The 22,854-nt window shown below is 31.7% G+C and overlaps 2 protein-coding genes across 4 annotated transcripts; both read left to right on the forward strand.

Moving 5' to 3' along the window:
• The first annotated feature begins 1,885 nt into the window (after positions 1–1,885).
• Positions 1,886–10,277, forward strand: LOC114388222 (cysteine desulfurase 1, chloroplastic-like). Of its 3 annotated transcripts, none has more exons than XM_028348592.1 (12): positions 1,886–2,183; positions 2,274–2,504; positions 2,825–3,056; positions 3,597–3,730; positions 3,898–4,057; positions 4,510–4,696; positions 7,239–7,384; positions 7,455–7,527; positions 7,952–8,015; positions 8,794–8,893; positions 9,476–9,634; positions 9,813–10,277. In XM_028348592.1, the coding sequence occupies exons 3-12, from the start codon at positions 2,844–2,846 to the stop codon at positions 9,981–9,983; spliced, it is 1,407 nt and encodes a 468-aa protein (XP_028204393.1). In that variant the 5' UTR covers positions 1,886–2,183; positions 2,274–2,504; positions 2,825–2,843; the 3' UTR covers positions 9,984–10,277. The 3 variants fall into 3 exon arrangements, with proteins under 3 accessions (XP_028204393.1, XP_028204394.1, XP_028204392.1); XM_028348591.1 differs by having other exon boundaries at positions 1,887–2,183; positions 2,274–2,493; XM_028348593.1 differs by lacking the exon at positions 2,274–2,504.
• A 4,835-nt stretch (positions 10,278–15,112) lies between these two features.
• LOC114388567 (polygalacturonase-like) lies at positions 15,113–21,125 on the forward strand. Its single transcript, XM_028349113.1, has 4 exons — positions 15,113–15,711; positions 17,619–17,908; positions 18,502–18,730; positions 20,738–21,125. Exons 1-4 carry the CDS (start codon positions 15,226–15,228, stop codon positions 20,957–20,959), a joined length of 1,227 nt encoding a protein of 408 aa, XP_028204914.1. The 5' UTR covers positions 15,113–15,225; the 3' UTR covers positions 20,960–21,125.
• The last annotated feature ends 1,729 nt before the right edge of the window (positions 21,126–22,854 follow it).

Below are 22,854 nucleotides of genomic sequence, written 5' to 3' on the forward strand. Positions count from 1 at the left end.
AACCACCTTAGCGTGCTTCTTAAGCTCCTATTCACATGAAGTTCTTTTCCACAACCTTCTTGAGTACCTCCAATTTTTGGATGACCTCTGGATTCAACAGATCTCTTGCTTCCCTAATGAGGGTACCTTCTCCACTCAAATGATAAGCATCCAACACACTCTTTATCCATGTGTGAAGCTTCTCTGGAGTCCTGAAAATGATAACGAGAAAAATTTATTATAACTGAATTCTATTTGAAATTATTGTATGCTCTGACATCTAATACGTACGTGTACAAGTTATCCACATCGTTCCTTCAACTTCTTCTCCAGGTGTAAATGCATCTTTGAGGGCAGATAGTTGCTCCTCCGGATCCTCAATTCGACATGAGTAGATTTGTTATATTCACAAAACATATATTGTAATAAAGTTTTTGGATATCAAACGGACCTCCCCAGAAGGTAATAATAATGTGGCCAATTTCCCCTCTTTTGCAATTAATTTGGTTACAGCACCTACTCCTTTAGTTAATTGTCCACTCTTTCCGAGTGTGATTTCTATGTTATGTATTGCCGTATCTAAAGACATATTGGTTGAAGTAGATTCTTCTTTTTGATCAATCAAAACCTCTTCCCAAATTGTAATATCATACAAGTCAAATTATTTTAAAGCATCATATTTCACATGAAAGAATTTTAACAACTAAAAGATAAACGTAGTGTTTAACAGAAAAGTGGATAAATTAAAAATAAAGTAGTTTGTCAACAGAAGATTCGTACCCATTCATTCCCCCCCCCCCCCCCCCAAAAAAAGAAAGATAACAAGATGTTGCAAAAAGGAGATAAGTTGTTACCAACATCTTATTATTAGAAAATAAAATAAAACAACAAACAACCAAACTTGTCCACTTGACTTTCCTCCCAACTGTGCATGTGCTGATGTGCATTGCAGCCTAAAGAAGCTATTTTGAAGTTGCATAATCATTGAAAATTTATTATCCTCTGTTCATGAAATTGAAAAATAAAATAGCATACAGAAAGGATATTGATGAGGTCGCCATCAATTTACCTCATCTTTCATCATGTTCAACTCCTTGGCAGCTGACCAAGCTTTGGTGATCATCAATACCAATGTTGAATCAAGTTCTTTTTTTTCGGCCAAATTGTCTATCTTCCTGCAGGCAGCATCAAGCAAAGGAGAATTGATAATATCTTGGAATTTCAACTCAGCAGCTTGTACTTTTTCAACGCTTTCAGTTGCAGCATCTTAGGCTTGTACAGCGGCCAAGCATGCATTCCCAAGCGTTGCCAATTCTGGTCACACAAAAAACCAACATTTTAGGATATAAAGAGACACTACTAAATATGAGGACTTATATTAGTAAGATTTAAACCTTGATTTATCATCTGAGAAGAAATTAATCTGTTTAGTTAAATCCAAGTCCATTGATATTTTTTTAAAATTATGTAAATTAATTTTAGAGTTTATTTTTCAAATTGTATATATAATAACTAGTTATAATTATCTTAAATACAACTTTTGAAGTAACATGGATAAAATCCAACAAAATTTAATACAACAGAATTTATGATTGAATTACATTATATCGAATACATTTTAATTAAACAAATTTAAAAAAAGTTGTTTCATATTTTTTTTTCAGAATGACAAAGGCTAGGGTGAATCACTATAACATGTGATTTACAGTGTTCTAATAATTGATGACCCTTGTATATAATATACAATATCGAATGCTAGTGATGAGTAGTTGCTACTTCCTACTTTTTCTTTTTTACAGATTTATTGTTAATTAAATAGAGATATTAAACTTATTTGTAGTTGACCAAATTGCCCCATTTAGTGCACAGTAATTGCATTCATCATTCATCAGATTCAGAACCATTTTTTGGATTCATCCCTGTAATTGTTTACGACTATACAGTATAAACACATTTTAACAATTCTTCCGCCACGGACCACCGCTTAGGCGATCTCCGGCCGCCGCGGGCAACGGTGCTTCAACTTTTTACTCCTCTCTCTTCCTCTTCTACTCATGATTCTCGCGTCTCCATCGCTCTCGTTTTCGTCTCGAAGCTTTCTGTGACTCCGCACTCGATCTCGTTCTCGCCCTCAGACGCCGCCATGCCCAGCTACGGTTTTTTTACCCCTGTAACACTACCATTCATCTTCGAAGGACAAAAAGGTGATTTCCTATTTATAAAATTTAATTATTAAAACAAAATAAGTAAATTTAAGGGGACTACCGTAAACTACATTCTCTCGTGATGCACAGGAGAATCCGTCGAATCTTTATCCCTCGGATACAGTGGCCAATTGTGTTGCTGCGGTAGTCACTGTGTACATACAGATACAGAGATAAATAATTAATTTTAATTTTAGACCCTTCTTCTTCTTCTTCTAACTGAAACCGCAGCCACCCATACTCAGAAAAGAGTACAACGGCGACTTCTGCGAGGGCTTTTTCCCCTCCTGAAACAGCTTCACTGAAAGAGGTAGATAGATAGTACGTACCCTTTTGTTCAAGTTTTCTTTTTTCTTTTTGTTTGTTTGTAATTAATTCACGTTCTTAGGATTTTCATTCTAGACTGAAACCTTGTGCATGTGCTATGCTATGTAAGCTTTGTTCTTTATTAATTTCATAAATGGTTTGCACTTCACAGGTTTTTTATTTGTGGACACCTATTTGTGAATTTTGGACTTGAATTTCCCATTGCAGTGTTTGTTGTATAATTACTTGTCTGGGAATTGTGATTCTATGACATACTTTACCGTTACCTTTCTTCTTTTGCTGCAAAATATCTCAAATATAGTTATGTGTGGCAGTTTCTGTTGTTGGGTGGCAATGGAAGTTTTGCTACCAAAACTTCCTTCTTTCAAATTTCCAAGTGCCACTTATTGCTGCTCGATCACTAGTAGGAGCTCATCATATGTCAGATTTGGGTTCCGTCGCGTATCTGTTTGTGCATCAACTGTCAATGAAGCAGTAGCTGAACCAATTGTTGGTTTCCTTTCTTTGGGTCACTCCACCCGACCCCATTTCCCCATACTTCACCAGGTATCTATTTTCTCATCTTATCTTCAATATTATTTTCCTAGATGCAGCCTGAGAATGTTTGGAAGTGTTTTGGGTAATCAAGGTTCAAATTTTCATTTTGATTATTGTGTTACGAATTTAATGCTACTTGATGGATGGACAAAGCATAGACCCTCTTAAACATAAGAAGAAAAAAGGCAGTAGAGATTGAGCTCTCGAGTCTTGAACACTTAGTTATAGAGGGACCAGAGATTCTAATTCATCTCCCCAACTTTGCTCAATCAATGTCTCAATAAGTGTTGTAGAACGCACGTCTAACTATTCTGTGTGTGCCTTGTGTTTTTCTGTGAGCAATATGTTTGCTTATTGGACAAAGTATATTAGTTTTTTTTAAACCAAAGTCAAAGATGGAATATCTAATCCTCATATCATAGTATTATACTATGCCCTACTCTTAGTAAAATTGTTTGCCTTGATGTATGCAAATTAGATCTGGAATTTGCAAGTTGTATATGTGTTGGTACATATTATTAAGCTATGATACTTTAACTCACTCCACAGGAAGTAAATGGCTCAAAACTTGTTTACTTAGACAATGCAGCAACTTCTCAAAAGCCCACCGCTGTATTGAAGGCATTGCAAAACTATTATGAAGCTTACAATTCAAATGTGCATCGGGGCATACATTTCTTGAGGTACTTATCATGTAATTTTTGGAATCACATATGCAATTAGGAGACACTTTATTTTAATTTCCGTCCTCCCTTACTGCATTTATTGGGAGGTCAATACACATACAATTTATATCTATTATTACTTAATAACCAAATGCTTTATTGTATATAATTGTTTATGGATGTAGTGCAAGGGCCACAGACGAGTATGAATCAGCTAGAAGGAAAGTTGCTTCTTTTATAAATGCTATCGATTCCAGAGAGATTGTATTCACAAAAAATGCTTCTGAAGCTATCAATCTTGTTGCTTATTCTTGGGGGTTGTCAAATTTAAAACCTGACGATGAGGTATTTCACTGTACAATAATATTTTGATGAATTCCAGTTCACTTAATTGGCAACAAAGTCTGAGATTATTTTATGCATCTTCTTAAAACTTGGAGAGAATATTAAGGTTTAATTGAATTTTTCAAAAATAGTTTTAAAGTAGAAACAAAGTAAAAATGGGGTTAAATAAGCCCATCCTAGGTGGCCCAATAAATTACATAGAATTTTGTGCAAAAAAAAAATCTAAATAAATGTGTGCAATTTTATTGGGCCACATGGGATGGGGTTGTTTAACCCCATTTTTAGTTGGGGTTAGTTAGACAAAGCCATTTTTAATAGCAGGATGAGACATTGGGCTACTTTTTAATCATCTAATTCAATCTTTCTACATTTAGCTTAATGATCTTTGTTTATACCGCCATTATCTCCAAATTATGCCCTTGTATAATCTTCAGTTTTATATATTATTACAGATCATACTTACAGTTGCTGAACATCACAGTGCGATTGTTCCTTGGCAAATAGTAGCTCAAAAAACAGGGGCTGTTTTGAAATTTGTGGATTTAAACCAAGATGAAATTCCAGACATAGACAAGTTGAAAGAAATGCTCTCAAGGAAGACCAAAATAGTTGTTGTCCATCATGTTTCAAACGTGCTTGGTATGTTTCTCATTATGATTGTTCACCTTGATAATTCCAATTTACTTAATGATACCTTGAATTTATGCTGTTGAAGATCATGTGCATCTTGGGTTAATTTTGTAGTTTTTCAACATTGATGCTCTTTGGTTTATTAGCTGCTTTCTAAAATCCCTCATTATTTCACATAAAGGTCACTAGGTTTCAAAGGCCTCTATACTGGATTATTGAATGTTTACCCACCTTCAAGTTATACTAATCTATGAGCTAACATTATGCTAAATGTTCTCTTGAATTTGGGCTGGACCCATCTCAACCTTAAAAACTAGTTCATGAGGTGAGGATTGCCAAACCTTTATAAGATGTACTTTGGCTACATGAATCTATAGATAATGTGAGATCTCCACTCCCCCCTCATGCCCAGGATTGGACAGCTAAGTATGGAGATTGTGCAATTGATTTTTTTTTTTTTATTGCATTGTCTAGCCATAGGGCCAGGTAGATTGCATTGGGAAAGCTGTGGGGTTAGGTAGATTTTTAGACAGTTGAGGGTGGCCCAATATCAGATCTATGATAGACATAGACTTTGATACCATCTTGAATTTGGGTTTGGCCTAAGTCCACCTTGAATGTAAATCTAATTTTCTTTTTGAATGATTAATTTCTTCATATGAGAAATTTCAAATTAGCTTTAGGTAAGCATATGATCCTTTCTGGATGAGCTTGAAGGAATGTATATTTTTAAAATTGTGCCATGTACCTGAAACTGAAAATCCTGCTATGTAAACCCAATAAGAAATGTATCACTTGGGAACCAGATGCAATTGTTATGTTTGTGCAAGAGCCTTTAATTTTTATTTTTTTTTGTTTTAAGAATCTATAAATTCCAGTCTTTAAAAAGGATTTAGATTTTTTTTTTTTTTGATCAGCCAAAAAAAAAAAAAAAAAAGGATTTAGATTTAAATGGCACTATGAAGAATTGTTTTTTGACAGAACTTAATGACACTATTTAATCTACATAACTAACTCACCTGTTGGGGAAGGACTTTGGTCACTGTTGTTCTAAGAATTATATAGATCTTAAATTTTTGAAGTATCTCATACGAAGATATATATATTTTTTTTTTGCTCAGCAAAGATAATATTATATATATTTAACTTAGAGTACCAGAGGTACTAAATACAAAATAGAAGACACCATACAAAAGGTTCCACGATCAGACCTATATATTCTAAGAGAGAACCTTTTTATGCGTGCAAAATGAAAATTACATTTAATAGCCCACAATGATCTATCCCCTACTGAAATAAAAACCCTGTCTAATGCTACTGGACCATTGGTTAGAATGAATAGAGAAATCCTTCTCAAAGTTTCTAAGCCAAGTCCAGAGGATGAATGTTGCATCTTCAAACAATTTATTAGCATTGAAGGTTGCATTAGAAAAGACTATGGAATTCCTTAGCTTCCAAATAGACCACATTAGTGCCATACGAAGATATATTATGTATATGTTCAAGATACTTGGAGAATGATGCTGCACATCATATGCATCATTAAATAGTGGAAGTTTGCTAGCAATAAGGTGCTACTTAAGAATCAGAGTGGTGGATATTTGGATTGCTAGCAGAGCCTTTGAAAATTAATTAATGATTGACAAATTGGGTTAGATCAAACGAAACATAACTTCAACATGTAAGCAGTTTTAGTGATCTGACCTAGAAAGCAGGTCTCTGGTGGCATCACTTAATAGTTCAAATTGAAGAAAACATATTAGATACTAAAAAGAAAAAGAAATCTATATTCAGGCCTACTTCTCCTTAGGCATTTGTGATGCAAACTGGTTCAAGGGAACGTTTATTGAAAAAAAAATGAAAGAAGGGAAAAATCCTCCAGGTAATTCAAGGAACCTGGACCCTCCCGATACAAATTGACCAATCTATCCTTCTAACTACCAATCCTATTTATATTCTGTCCTCATAACTAACAAAACTTTCATTATTTATTCTGTTACAATTCACAGGGTTTTAATTTCCTGTTGTACCTCTCTTCCTTCTAACAAAAACATTCTCAGATGGATGGAGGTTTCTTATTAATACTCCTATCAATTTGATGTTGGGGAGAGTTTCTGCCAGAAAGTGAGATTTCATATTTCACATCCTGCATACATGAAACTTGTGCTCCTGCATCAATCGCGTCAGATTGGGAAGAGCAGTCCGTCCCATTCACACAGTAGACAAACTGAGTACTGATATCCATATTTGATAACTAGGCTGAACTGTGCAGCCCAACCAAAAAACCAGTGAATAAGTTCAGTGTCCGGTCCAAATAAACCACAAATGAATATTACTGAGACCTGGTATGACCTTAAAAACAATAGAACTTAGTACATATATGAATTATCATAACATCCCCCCCCCCCCCCCCTATCTAAGCACTCTTTCTTTGTCTTTTTGATCTGTAATTTTTTCTTATTTACAAAGATAATACTTATTACTCACTTCTAGAATGTGTATAGCAGAAATGAATGAGATTTCACATATTTTGTTTTCTGCTTTTATGTAGCTTCTGTCCTTCCTATTCAAGATATTGCACAATGGGCACATGATGTTGGAGCAAAAGTTCTTGTAGATGCTTGCCAGAGTGTTCCACACATGATGATTGATGTCCAGAGCCTTAATGTTGATTTTCTTGTGGCTTCTTCTCACAAGGTAGGATTGTTTACTTATTTATAAACTTTAACTGTTAATAAATAGTAATATGTTATCGAACGTGTTTCAGATGTGTGGCCCTACAGGCATTGGATTCTTATACGGTAAAATAGACCTCTTGTCTTCCATGCCTCCATTTTTGGGTAAGTTATTGGATGTGGTTACGTATATCTCCCTGTCAAATAGGAATAACTAACTAAAATGCAATAAAATAATGTAAGAGGTTGTTTGGTTTGAGAAAGTGTTTTTTTTTCATTTTTAATTACAAAAATGCCACCTTGTTCTCACTTTGTTTTCTATTTTCAAAATTTTGTATAAAAACAATGCAAACAACTTGTTATTGTTTTTTCTTTTCACTTTTTCCTACACAAACTTTTGAAAATAGAAAACAAAGTGAAAACAAGGTTGCATTTTTTTAATTAAAAGTGATGGACGAAAATAAAAACAGACAGCGTTTTCTCATGCTAAACAGCCCCTAAAAGTTCCTGTTTGGTTTTGCACTGTGTTAATAAGATTTTCTTTTGAAGTTAATGTATTGCTGGTAACTTCTGCCTTCACTTGTTTTAGGTGGTGGTGAAATGATTTCTGATGTATATCTTGATCATTCAACTTATGCCGAACCTCCATCCAGGTTTGTGAACTTGTTTTTACTTTGACTTGGGCCCAGCTGATCGTAATAATCTACGTTGGCTTAGGTAGAGATCGTATGTTTGATTCCCAATGTACAAAAGAAAATATAAGAGCATTAATGCATGGGTAATAGTTTATTTTCTTTTGTGGCTTTAAAATTTACTCGCTACTACACTCCATCACTCCCAAATTTACCTTGGCTTTTCAATTCACTAGCAAGTTAACTTGCAATTATCATATAGTAAGCTTTGGAGTCTGCTGCAATACATTAGTAAAGAAGCTAACAGGTGATTGTTATGGGATTAAAATTTGAAAATTGAAAATGGATATACAGAAAATACTTTAGAAGAAATTATAAGTAGGATGCAATTTTTAGAGTTGTCTAGTGATATTCTTCACTGTGGTTTCTGTAAGTTTATCCTTCATCTTATTTGCTTCTAGTTAATAAAATTTTTCACTTCCTCATTTTACTTTGCCTGGCACTTGATGCTAGACTATTATGATTTGGTGTTGGTTATTGATGTTTTGAAACCCGTAAAATTCTTTGACCTGAAAAATGATTGTGTCAACCATTTAAGTGATTGTTATTAATAGTAGTCAAGTGATAGTAACGGTTTTTGTGACTTATCTTGGAACTCATACTCAGTTTGTTTCTTTTCTAACTTTAGATATAACCATTAGTAATTTCTGGCCATTTTCTTCCTCCATGTAGTGATAGTTTCTCTCTACTATTGTTGCATACCATCAGTTACATGTATCTTATTATTTGACTGTCCTAGATTTGAAGCTGGAACACCAGCTATTGGGGAAGCAATTGGTTTAGGAGCAGCCATTGATTACTTATCTGGGATTGGTATGCAAACTATACATGATTATGAGGTAAGTGTGTGTGTTAATAATATGTATTGTTTAAATACCAAAATAACTTATAGTTAAACTCATACCTGCCACACAGATTAAACTTCAATGTACTAATCTTTTTTAACTTGATCAGCAGATGAGAACAACAAAGAAGTATGCAAAACAAAAACTAAAAGCATCACTCAGCTTGACCTAGTGTTTCAACTTTTATCTTCCTCATTGTTTTACTTCTTCAAATACTGATTTTCTTTATTATCATAATTTTCATTATTTGATGCCTCAATCTTATTATCATCATTTTCAAAGCAATGCTATCGTTGTCCCCCTATCCGTCAATATCATCAAAACATTGTAATATGATTGTGATCACCTATCCCATAGCTAAGCTAACTTATTTCGAGCAAAAAAATTTCTTTTGTTTATTTCATGATTGCAGAAGTGATAGAAAATAGAAACTAATGGCAGAGTAAACATGCCACAGTATAGGTCAACATTTTTGTTTACTCATCAGTAAAATTTGTTGTCATGTTTTTCATTAAAGTGAGATAATTTATATTCCAATTCTGTGAACAATAAGTTACTAAACATCAATTTCCATAGGTGGAGCTGGGTAGATATCTGTATGAAAGGCTTCTTTCAGTCCCAAATATTCGCATCTATGGGCCAGCGCCTTCAGAAAAAGTCGAACGAGCTGCCCTTTGTTCTTTTAATGTTGAGAATTTGCACCCTACTGATCTTGCAACACTTCTGGATCAACAGGTAAATGGATAAAAGACTATCCCTGGATATGTGCATTTTCTTGGTCTTAAGACAGTTTATTCTATATAAATCAATTGTCAAAAAGCCTGAATTTTGTGGAAGAATTTGGGATAACTGTTGTACATCTTTTGAAGCTTTCCTTCTTGAACTGTAATTAACTGATAGTGTATCATTTCAGCATGGAGTGGCAATCAGATCAGGTCACCACTGTGCCCAGCCTCTCCATCGCTATTTAGGCGTCAGCTCAAGTGCACGTGCTAGTCTCTATTTTTATAACACAAAGGAGGATGTAGACAACTTTATCCATGCCCTCAATGACACAGTCAGCTTTTTCAGTTCATTGATGTAAGTGGAATGTATTTTTATGTATATTATATTTTGTTTATACACGAATGAGAGGGCTTGCTTGGTAGGACAAGCTGCATCAATGAAATGTTCTTGAATTTCATTCCTCCTGTTCATATCATTGGCTGGTAATAGGCATCCACTAATAGCAGTATTGCAACCTATCTACCTCCTGAATTTTTGTGTAAAGAAAATGCTCAAAACGCATTAAAATCTTTTCCCTCTTGATGTTGGAAGGTGAATGTTGTATCCACTTTTACTTTTGACAGGAATAACATAATGCATATTTTTGTGCTTATTTGTAGAATCAAATTTAAGCCATTGAACATGGGATGTAGGATGCATGTTTAAATTAATCTTAATAGAAGATTTTGCATTAGTACGTGTGCATAAGAGAAGAAAATAATTATAGAAGTAAAAAACAAGGCTGTAATCTGCTACAATTTCGTTTCTGATTCAGTTTTATAACGAGACTCAATATGTATTAATATCAAAGTCAAGTCCCTCATTTTTCGAATTAAAAATAAAAAAATCTTTGACGCGCTGCATGTGAAGAACTTCCTGATCGTGCTTGTAGGCTTGTAGCAAGTGCTTGGGAGGAAGATCGAAATATTGGGCTCTTTTCATTTTTGTTTAGGCTTGGAGATTGAGATAGGGGGATCTTCCTAGTTCACTTTAGGGCTTATAGTCAAGTAGGTTTTCTTAAAAGTAGTAGAAATTTTGTGCTAATTGATGTCTCATTCATTTATTACTGTATGAAGTTTCTTGGCTGCATATGGAATTTGTTTGTTTGATGGTGATATGATTCTTAAAATAAATGACTCCTGATTCCAAGACCCCATAGCTTTCGTGGTGGATAAGCTTAATTGCAAACTGAAGAGATTAAGTGTCAAAGTCGTGTTGTTCTATTGGGAAACAAAGCTTGATATGGTTTGATAGTATTAGTTACTCGTTGTTCCCTGGCTCGAATATAGTTTCTGCTAGCTGTTACACATTTAGAATAAATTTAATGCTTGAGGTGGATGGTGATTCTCTACTTTAACTCGGTGTGTTTTGGGGGAAATGTTAGGTTCTTCATGTTAAATTGCATGTGAAGTGTTAGTAGATCTTGGAACTAGTTGCTGTAAGTATTTGTTAATTGTTACTGTGGTACCAAGGGATGCGGTGTCTATTTCTTCTTGTCGGGATTTCAAGTTGGAGTAGCAGTTTACAAACTAAGTGTGGCGTTATTTGAAGGAACTAAGGTGAGATTTCACTACGTTACCTATGATTACTTGCTAGCAACTAAGAAGAGTTTTCTGTTTTTATGTGCCAATGCTGAACTGAGGAGTTTGATGTTGAATTTCGTGGTTAAAATGAAGTGACACATGTTGCGCTTTATGCTAAATGTTACAAAATATGTTAAAGCACAATAGGGTTGTATCACTAGATTCACGAGTAACTACTAGAAAACTATGTTAATCAATTTCTAAGAAGTCGGATGCCATTGAGCCGTGAGTTAAGATACTCTGCTTAATTGTGATTCTTATAGTTATAGTAGATACCAAATTTAATAAAGATATTATATATTTCAAGTATGATAAGGCAATACCATTTTCCTTATCTAATTTAGTGGAAGAGAACAACGAAAACCTGTTTCTATGTTGTTACAGTAATTGAAAGTATTAATTCATTTTCTACATTACCATGAGTCTTAATAGTTAAAATGAAGACCAAGAGTCATGCTTGATAATAAATACTGCAATCCTTTTTGTGCGGCTGAATCGTGAGGACTTGTGTTCATTTTCTGCATAGTCTTGTCTTCTATCATACTGAGAATATTTGCTGCAAAGGAGAAGATTACCTCATAGAGCATACGTTTAAGCATGGAAAGTGAAAAAGATCTCTGTTCTCATTGTGATGACTGGACAAGGTACCTAAGTCAACCAATTGTGAGATTGTGAATTTGGGTATGGTCATGTATTGCTGTAAAAGTGCCGTATCAAGAAATTTTCAAGTCTTAAAACAAATTTTATATTTTGAATCTTTTACTATGATACTACTATTACTCTTCCAACTTTTTAAAATGCAAAATTGTTAATTAAAGATTATAAACTGTGGACAGAAATTGTGTTTATAAATATTAGCTGGAAGTTGTGGACATTTTGAAGAAACTCGATGGTGCCAAAAAAAGATTTATAGCATCGTATTGCCTTATATAACTCTCCTATGTGGGGGCGAGATCTAAGTAACAACAGAGGAAAAGGGTAGATCACCTCACTGTTGTGCACTTGGAGCCACCTAATAAGGAATCTACATTAATATGCATGCTACGAACCCACTTGGACCCTATGAGAAATAGGGGCCATTGATTTGGATATTTCAGTTTTCACGAGCTTGCCTTAACAAAGGATACTTCTATATTTGCCTCTCTGTACGTTGAAGGCTCATGTGTTTTTGGGGTGGCGTTGGTTTGTAATTTGAAACGAAAATGTGCCAAAAATATGTGGATTGTATTAGTTGGTATTACACTTGGTTTGCTCACATGATTTCAAGGACGAGGGAGTGGTGCCTGTGGTACCGTGGGGTTTGTAGTCCTTGAACTTGTACGTGGTGTGTGTATACACGTGGGAATTGATAAATAATTAATGCTATGGAATATTAAAAAGCGAAATTGTACTGACCCAATGTAGTTGAAGTAGATGTTAGTGTACAGGGAAATTCCCTGAGGATATAAGGATAAGGGCATGCAATGATAATTTGGTTTTTGAGAAAGTGATGATGAGGTGGTGTATGTAAGACAAAATTGGTGCTGTAGCTTGACATTAATTATTAGATGGAAAGGGAAGATGGGGACCATTTTGTAATAGAAGTGGGTAGAGAATCGGGAAGTACATTTTGAATTAACATAGGTAGGAAGGAAAGTTATTTTCCAATATATGACAATATGACATGGATTCTATGATCAGTTATTCAATTCGGGACATCTAATTAACCATTATGGGTCAAAGAAACTCTGTCTCTAGACAAACTAACAAGGCCACAACATTGCAATAAAATTCAGTGATTACAATAAAAATTGAGCATTATTTACTATTATTGCTTGCTCAAATCAAACTTCAGAACTTATCAAAATGAGTCAAAAACAATTTTTTTTATTTGAATAAAAAAAGGTTCTTCATGCCTAATTCTAACCCTGATGTATTCGAGATTGACAACTGGTAATAGACTATAACTCTAATGTGCTTGATAAGCTGAGATTCGAGTTTTCCAAAAGTTAAGTAATGCTTCAATGCTACTGAGACACCATAAAATTAAAAATGATGGCTACTTGCAAAAGCTACTCTAATGAGAGTTAATGAGTGCTTTCAGATCATATTCTTTTGTAATATAAATCTGTTTTTTTTACCAATTAAACCAATTTCTCTTTTTTTTTTTGTTTTTTTTACCTATAAAATTCGGATAAAATTATCATCCCTACGAAGTACGGACTATTATTTATGGAGCTAAAGCACTCTAGCACAGGCCTAACAATCTATGTTATCAAATATCAATATCTACGATTCTACGTACCATGTGAATATAACATTATTTTTCATTAAAGAAAAACTATAAAAATTAAAAAGAAGACACTGAATTGTAGTAACTAAAACCATGCGAATAAATAATTAGCTAACGTATGAAAATGAAACACGTAAAGTGAAGTCCGAAAAAGACAAGCATCAGAATTCAGAAGCCATTCCTTGCCCTTTGTCTTTGATTATTTATCATATTTTGCAAACTACACCATTATTTTATTTATTTAGACCACGTATATTTTTTTACATAAAAACAATTATATTTGATCCGAATAATATTATCATGTGTAATAAAAAAAAAATCCCTTCAAGTATTTAACATATAAGCGTATCTAGCAACAAAGCTCTCACTCCGACCATTATTTTGTTTGAACAACATATATATAAAAAAAACTGTCCCATTAACTGCATATAAAATCCAATTTAAAGTAATACGCATTCTAATTTCCACTTTAATTAATATCCTTATTTTCTTTCCCTTCTCTCTTTTATTTTAGTTTTACTTTTCAAGAAAATACATAGATGCGCATGTATTTTTTTTAAAAAAATTTGCTAATCAATATTCTTAGGATATTAATTAAGAAATTAAAAGAAAAATATTTATTATATAAATTATAAGATAACGTAAAAAAAATTATGAACAACATAATTTTTTATTAAAATATTTCTATTTTTAAGTTTTTTAATCAATGCCCTTAAGACATTGTTTAAGATTTCCCTTATATAAAAGACATCAAAATTAAATTAAAAGCTAACCTTAGCTTATAGAGTAAACTATACCCTCATCCCTTGTGTTTTTTCAAATATACTCCTTTTTTTTATATTACTTTTATCCTCCTTATGTAAATATCATTAATTAATGTTAATTGAAATATGTAAACAGATGAAATTATCTTAACATCTTTATTACACTTGTACTCCTTGTATTTTTCTCAAATTGCACTCTTTCTTTTTTTACATTACTTTTATCCCTTTGTGTTAATATTATTAACTAACGTCAATTGAAATATGTGAATAAATAAAATTGTCCTAACATCTTTGTTAAATATTCAATAACAAATTAATAATTGACCATGTGAATAAACCTTTCTTAATGTAATAACAATTTTTTCTTTAATATTTGACTTTTACTTCATTGTTGATAATACTTGAAGAAGATACAGCTCTTAGTTGAGACATTATATTAAACACATAACCATAAAAAAAATATTTCAAAAAAAGGAGTTAAAAATACAAATGCAGGAGTAAAACACTAAATTTTGAAACAAAGGACCATATTCAATCAATAGACATTCCTGGGAATAAGTCCAACAAAAATGCACCAATAAAATAACCCAACACGCATAAAAAAAATTAAATTAAAAAAATATTAATACATGCGTACCAATAAGGTGAGTTCACATCCAATTAGAGAAAAAAAAATATTAAAATATTTAGGAGGGATAAGAAGTGTAATTTGAATTAAATAATTAAGAGATTTTTTTAGAAGAAAACAAAAAAAGAGTTTCAGATGCAATTTAAAAAAAAATATATATAATTTACTTTTAGCTCATAAATACCCTCACAAACCGTTGCCATTGCCCTGGACTCTCCTTCACCACTACCTCTCAATCTTATTCTAGCTTCTTCAACACATTCTCATTCATATACTCAAAAAACACCCTTCACTTCACTTAACAATTTTCCAAAATGCCAAACCCAACAACAACGACAAAAAAACCATCTCCTCTCTCTCTTCTCGCTCTTCACACATTGCACTTCTTGGTCCTATGTACCTGGTTCTCCACATCCTCAGCCAAAGCAACCTCCTACAACGTGGTGGACTTCGGGGCCAAACCCGACGGCGCGACGGACGCAACCGCGGCATTCCTAAGCGCGTGGAACAAAGCTTGTAGTTCGAACAAACCCGCAGGCATTCACGTGCCGCAAGGGAGGTTCCTGATAGCACGTGCCGTTACGTTCCATGGGCAATGTGCGAACCGTGCTATCTCCATAACCATTCGTGGAACCTTGGTGGCTCCTTCCCAATACACGTTCGTGGGGAATTCTTTGTATTGGTTGACCTTTGACCAAGTTAGTGGGGTTTCCATTCATGGTGGGGTGCTTGATGCCCGAGGCAGTTTCTTGTGGGATTGCAAGTACAAAGCCACCCCTAATTGCCCTATTGGAGCTGCGGTATGTTACATGCATGCACAAATTTTCCTTTCAACTCACACACACATCTATATATATGAATAAAAATAATTAACTATATACTAATCAAAAAAGTTTGTTTATATTATTAATCTCAACTAAAAAAATAAATTTATTTTTAAATCATTTTTCATGAATACAAAAGTCATTAAAAATAGAACTAGAATTAAATAAATGGTTGTTTAGAAATGATAATATTAAATAAAATTAATTAGATTTGTTTATATTTAAGTTTAATATATAAGATTTTTTTTTTTTGTTTATATATGAATCTAGAAGGAAGATATCATAATATCAATATCAATACTTGGGAACCAGTGGTAATCACTAATGCTTGCATGTTAAGGTAATTTAATCATATAACACTATAGATAAACTTCTTCGCATATGTAAGAGTAAAAAAAAAGAAAACAATTTTTTTATAAACCAACATTAACTTATGTTACAAAAAATAAACGTGAGAGTTTTTCCCATAAAAATGATTTTAATTTATATATAAGCTTATTGTAGCTTATGAAAAAAAAATATTAACTTCATTAACATTTTTATTGGTTTTAAGGTTTATAGAGAAATATGAAAAATTAATATTGCTTTTAATTTGGTTGTTTTCTTTTCGGTTAAGGACTTAGATGCAGTAAATGGGCTGTGGAAAATTTGGGGTATTAAGCGTCTTTTCAATGAGTATTAGCGACATGGTGGAAATAATGAAGAAGTGGAGAAAAGAAATCAGAAATAGTTCGAAAAAAATAAGAAATGATGTGTGAGTTTGGTATAATAGATGTATGGGATCGGAGGGAAGAAATTAATAAAGAGGATATGAGTCTAGCTAACTGTTGAGGAGAAATGAATAATGATTCTTTTTCTATCTTTTCTTTATTTTATTTTACTCATTCTTATTTTTTTACTTTTTTTTAAACCAAAATTTTTTATTTTGATCACTTTAAATTTATAATTATTTTCATTCACTTTATTTCTCTCTTCTATATCTTTATTTATCCTATTTTTCACTTTTATGCTAGCACGAATCTACATAGAAAGTAAGGGGGACAATTTTTCCCACAAACAATTTTTTTTACTTGAATATGTTAAATAATTTGTTATGCCTCCATAAAGCATAAGTATTACTCCCATAAAATATTCTTAAAAAATTAATTTGAAAAGTTTTAAAAATAAGCAAGAGAATAAATTCATACTAATTTTACCTATTTTAACCTTTTAACTTTTACTGTTCCCGATTTCTTTAATATATTTATAATAAAAACTTATATTGTTTTTTGTCTATAAAAATATTAGACTATTTCTAGATGGCGAGTAAGGAGGTTCAACGTAACAATGAGGTTATGAGATTCTCTCGGTCTCGGGTGATGTTTCTGTGTCAAGAGGTAGGTCCAGAAATTGAGTGTTTAGTTTTCTGGGAAATTGCAACTGTGTGGGATCCTGTCGGATGACAAGAATTTGTCATCCACTGAATAAAACTGAGAATTGAACGATTTTTTTTAGGTAATGGTTATTATGCATAGTTGACGTAACATATCTAACACTAAATGAAATAAAGACTATTTTTAAAAAATAAAGAATTAAAGCTTAAATGGTTATATTTAGAAAAAAAAATGTTAGCTAGTCACGTAAACAATAACTATAAGTTAGATTTTTTTTTTCTTGACCTATGGTTTATCAGAAAAAAATAGATTTAATTAATCTAAAAAAAATTATTTTTATAAGGATCAAAATCACATAATATTTAAAGGATTCAATCGTAACTTTAATATATTAATTACTTGTGTGATAAGACTTGACTATTACACATTGTTTGCTTATTTGTCTACAGGGTAATTAATTGATCAAAATTTTATAATAATGTTTTCTTTTTTCTGTTATTGTACAAGCAGACACTTGGGTTCACAAACTCTGAACACATTGTCATCACTGGGTTGACTTCTCTTAATAGTCAACTGGTTCACATACTGATCAATGCATGCCACAACGTGAAAATGCATGGAGTGAAGCTCATGGCTGATGGAAACAGCCCTAACACCGATGGCATCCACGTCAAATTCTCCACCGATGTCACCATCCTTGCACCTAGAATTCGAACTGGAGATGATTGCATCTCTGTTGGCCCTGGTTGTAGAAACTTGTGGGTTGAAGATGTTGCATGCGGACCTGGTCATGGGATAAGGTTTCTTTTGAAAATTTTATATGAATTTTATTGAAAAGTCTCATCCTTGCCTCAATTATTTAATTTGTTGGAAAGTTTTACTTAATGTGTGAATTAATTTTAAGATGAAATATAATAATGAGAGTGTTAATAATATATTTTATACGGTTAAATATGTTTTTGATTTCTATAAATTCTTATTTTTTAAATTTTAACTTCTGTACAAAAAATCATTCATTTTTAGTACATCCATGTAAGTTTAGGGTTTTTTAATTTTAGTCTTTTGCTCATTATAATTGCTATAAGTTTGCGTTATTTTAATTTTAATCATTGTAAGCACAGACTTATGGGAATTATAAATAAAAAATTAAAATTTTAAAGAGATTAAAATTGAAAAAGTACAAATTCACAATAACTAAAAATGAAAAAAAAAACTTATAAAACCAAAAATTGAAATATCGCCAACTTACTATGACTAAAATCAAATGAACTTACATTAACCAAAAATGAAAAAAGTACTAACGGGACCAAAAACATATTAAACCTATTTTGTATAACATTTGACATAGAGTGCTAATTTATTTATTGTTATTGTTCACTCAATTTTGCAACAGCATTGGAAGCTTAGGATGGGACTTGGACGAACCTGGTGTGAAAAATGTGACAGTTAGAAAAGCCACATTCTCTAAAACTCAAAATGGTTTTAGAATAAAGTCTTGGGGGAGGCCAAGCAGTGGATTTGTGGAGGATGTCCATTTTGAACATGCAACAATGTCTGATGTCCAAAACCCCATTATAATTGACCAACATTATTGCCCATTTCGCAATGGTTGCCCTAGTCAGGTGAGTTTTCTCCCAGGATATTTATTTTGCTTTATTTTTCTCTGTGAAAATTTTGCTTTAATTCAATCAGCCATAATTGACCCCGAGATGAATAAAATAGGTAGACCAAACTAATTTTTTTAGGTTTGATTATATTTTTGTTCTTCAATCATGATTTTATTTTTATTAGAATAAAAGTTATTGATTAAACGGACAGATATTCCAATCCTTGCATCAATATATATATATATATATATATATATATATATATATATATAATTAATGATGTATTTTAATACATAATAAAAGGTTTGATAACCAATTATAAAAAGGAAAACATATTATCCTTCAAATTTAGTTCTAGGTCTTGGTTTCTCAATACATTACATTAAATAACTAAAGCAATCAATTCTTTCTGTTGGTTTTTCTTTATCAAAAACTTTCAAATCCTTAATTTTTTATTAAAAAAATTTACAAGTTGGATTGATTAAATAATCTTAAACTCTCTTTTGCTCAAAATTCATTAATCCAAACATTAAAATTCGACTATCATTCCAATACGAAAATCTTAAAATTTCCCGACTTCCTATATAATTATAAACTTTTTTAAATTTGTCTTACCTAATAAAACCACTTCTTATTTCAAGTGCTAACTATTTAAGCAAAAATAAAGATTTTATAATTTTAAACAGAAAAAATAAGACGTAATTATAATACTTAAATTCAACTAATTAAGTAACTTTTTGTTACTACACTAAATAATTGCTAAGAGATAGGAATCATATGTTAATTATAATATAAAAGGATCAAAAGTGTAATTCAACTTAATTTCTACAATCACCTTGCGAGTAAGACTTGGCGGACATTTACCTAATTAAATGAGATGTTAGACAATAGACACAGCTAGTATGAAAGTGACAACACATTAAATTTGAATTAAAGTATAAAACAAAATAACAAAGATTCAATTCTAATTTATAATTTATTGATGCCCGACCCCTTTGTCTTCTATCTTCTCAAGTGGTACTTGTGAGTGCGCTGCTGCAACTGCATGAGAATACATTAAAAATCTTTTATCTTCTTCTCTAGGACTACTGCAAAACCATGGAAACACATTAAAAATTTAAAACATAAAAATAAAGAACACAACCCTTGCCTATTTTTCAATCCCTCTCATAGCTAGATTTTTTTATTCTAAGTATATAGTTCCTTTTCAATTCTCTGCTATGCTGTTACTGAATCTTCATAGCTCTAGGCGGCCACTGAATTAATACTCATATTTTCCTCAATTTTTCTTCTTTAATTTGTGTTTTGATTATTGCGTTGGAGAAACTAAAAAAAAGAAAAGGCTTGTACCCGAATTCAAAATAACAAAAGTTGGAGTTGGTCTGTTTCATGCATTTAGGGCAATTAAAGATAGAATGTTTAACTGTATATTGACGAAACATAATTGCACAACTCAAATTCAAATCCTAGAGCAATATTAAGTAATAGTATTTTTTTTATAAATTCCCTCAAAAAAATTAATTTTTATAAATTAGAAATTTTGTTTTCCATTGGTAGTTTCAATTTCACAATAATATTTTCCATTGATTTTTTATGCCTTATCTATCAATTCATAATATCTCTAAACAAAAGAGCTTGACTATTTTGGAGAGGAATTGAAAGCAGTGAGAAGGTAAAAAGAGGAACGGGTTAGAAGTGAAAGAGAATGTGATAAGAGATTTTGAGGGTTTGGCTAGGTGTGAAAGACAAAAATGGAAACTAATTAAAACTAAGAGAGTTCGTATTTTTTTCATAAATTTTAGTTAATAGTATCTAAGATCAGTATGCTTAGAAAGTAAGTTGCTAGCCTTTCTTATCTATAAATTAGAATTAAGTCTTTGTTATTTTATTTGTATTTATTTAAAATTTTGATATGTTATTACTCTCTTGTTTGTTGTGTATAACATTTCACATTTAAGTTAAATGTTACTCCGAGCTTGATAGGGAACTTATATGATATGTTTTGTGGATTTGCATTCACAGGCCTCTGGGGTGAAGATAAGTGATATTTCATACAAAGACATTCATGGAACATCTGCAACGCAAGTTGCTGTGAAATTTGATTGTAGTTCTGAGCAGCCATGCGAAAGAATAACGTTGGAGGATATTAGATTCACTTACAAGATCAACAAAGCTCCCCAAGCTTTGTGTAATCACGCTGGTGGAACCACATTGGGTATAGTTCAACCGGTGAGTTGCTTCTAGGGCAAATGTTAGATATGGCTCTGAAATCTGAAATCTGGAGACAAAACTATATCATTTGCTAAAATTAAGATATATTGATTATGTGAGAATGTCAGTAACATATTTTTTAACATTCATATTTGCACATTATTGGTTGAAATTTATTAGAATTTTTTTTTAGGTTTCATTTTTATTTAAAGAACTTTACTTATGATTTTATAGTTTTTAATAAATTTTAATTAGTTATAGAAAATATGATAGCAAGTTTGTTAGAGGAGATATTATTGTATCATTTTAGATTATCCATATGATAAGTAATGACCAAAGGAAGGGAACTGCTTGGGGCACCCAACGGTACACCCAGCAGTTTACCGATATACGGTGAAGTTCATTGGTTTTTCGTTTCTAGAAAAAAAGAAGTGCGTATGTTTTGAATTTTTTAAAAAAATTATAAATTATTTAGAATTTTTTTATACATTTAATTTATTTAAATTTTTTTATAATTAAATAAATTTGATATTTAACTGAATATTGTATTTAGATGTTGGTTACAGTAATTAATAGTTAAACAAATTTGGTATTTAATTGAATGATATATTTACATGTTTATATATGTAAAAAAATATATTATTAGATCAAAATTAACTATAATAAGATCAAAAAATACATTAGTAGATTTATGTTAATAATGTATTCTTTTACATATATAAATTTTTATTAAACCTATGATTTTTATTTACAATTTATATATGTAAACAAATTAATTATTAGATAAAAATTAATTGTCACAAAATTTATTATATAAATTTACATGTACATTAAATATACATTAGAAATTTTAGTGTTATATGTAGAGATAATTAATTATTTTATAACATAATTAATCTATTAGCTCAGTTAGTTAGAACGTTATACTAATAACGCAAAAGTCATAGTTTGATTCTTGCTTGAACCATTAATTTTAAATTAATTCGTAAAACATATTTTTTTAAAAATCCTATGTGTCACATACGGATTGAAGCCCAATACGAATTGTTAATTCATAAGTCTCGTAGGGATTAGAGAAAGACAAAATTGAAATTTCACATGCTATGATAGTGTTCTAGCAAAAATGTTGGGTACCCAAAACAATTTTGCCAAAGGAATTGTTCTCGGTGTTTTCTGAAGTCATAGTCCTAGGAAAGACAACATGTGAAACAGTGAAAGTTTCTGTCATGGCTTTGCTGCTGCTTCTTCTTCTTTTTTTTTTTTTATAATTAGAAGTTGCTCGGCAAAGATGAGAAAAAAATGCTTGCCTGAGCTGAGCCTGTGGCGTTTGTAGCCCATTGAGCCGCATTGAAGATTAGGCATGCCTCTCAATTTGTATGGGCTTGTGCATAATATTTTTGCTGTTGCTTCCTGCACTTCCATTATTGATTCCTGCACTTCCCATTGCATTATGAAAAGCTCATTCCCAAATACAATTTGTATTCTGGAATGGACTTTCTATAATGCAATGGGAAGTGGAGGAAACAATAGTGAAAGTACAGGGAGTTTTACCCATGTTTTTTGACAATGTCTTGATTATATTTTACTTAAATTTGTCTCTTGATAAAATGATTTACAGTTTAGAATGTATTTATTATCTTTATAGTTCAGCTTTCATGATAGCGGATAAAACTTAAGGACACTAAAGAATGTGTTTGAAGGAGTGTTAAAAAGTATGTTTCTATTACTCTTCTTAAAAAGTTGTTTTAAGGATGTACGAAAAGTAATTTATTTTTTAAAAAAATTATTAAGTAAAAAGTAATTTATTTTAAAGGTTTAGGAATGATACGTGATGGTTGTATCTTGGATCACATGTACTCTATCTTCCTAGCTTGCACAGAGTACTCTTTACATTGGATCACATGTATTCTACCTTTAATCGCTCTCAA

This window comes from Glycine soja, chromosome 15, assembly GCF_004193775.1.
Source record: "Glycine soja cultivar W05 chromosome 15, ASM419377v2, whole genome shotgun sequence".
In the NCBI taxonomy this organism is placed as follows: domain Eukaryota; kingdom Viridiplantae; phylum Streptophyta; class Magnoliopsida; order Fabales; family Fabaceae; genus Glycine; species Glycine soja.

What these genes read in the sequence shown, in the direction of transcription:
- LOC114388222 (XM_028348592.1), top strand. Translation starts at nt 2,844, where the DNA reads ATGGAAGTTTTGCTACCAAAACTTCCTTCTTTCAAATTTCCAAGTGCC. An exon ending in TTGTGGCTTCTTCTCACAAG is followed by an intron (nt 7,385 to 7,454) that starts GTAGGATTGTTT and finishes AACGTGTTTCAG; the next exon opens with ATGTGTGGCCCTACAGGCAT. An exon ending in TTCCATGCCTCCATTTTTGG is followed by an intron (nt 7,528 to 7,951) that starts GTAAGTTATTGG and finishes CACTTGTTTTAG; the next exon opens with GTGGTGGTGAAATGATTTCT.
- LOC114388567 (XM_028349113.1), top strand. Translation starts at nt 15,226, where the DNA reads ATGCCAAACCCAACAACAACGACAAAAAAACCATCTCCTCTCTCTCTT. An exon ending in ATTGCCCTATTGGAGCTGCG is followed by an intron (nt 15,712 to 17,618) that starts GTATGTTACATG and finishes TTGTACAAGCAG; the next exon opens with ACACTTGGGTTCACAAACTC. An exon ending in GGACCTGGTCATGGGATAAG is followed by an intron (nt 17,909 to 18,501) that starts GTTTCTTTTGAA and finishes ATTTTGCAACAG; the next exon opens with CATTGGAAGCTTAGGATGGG.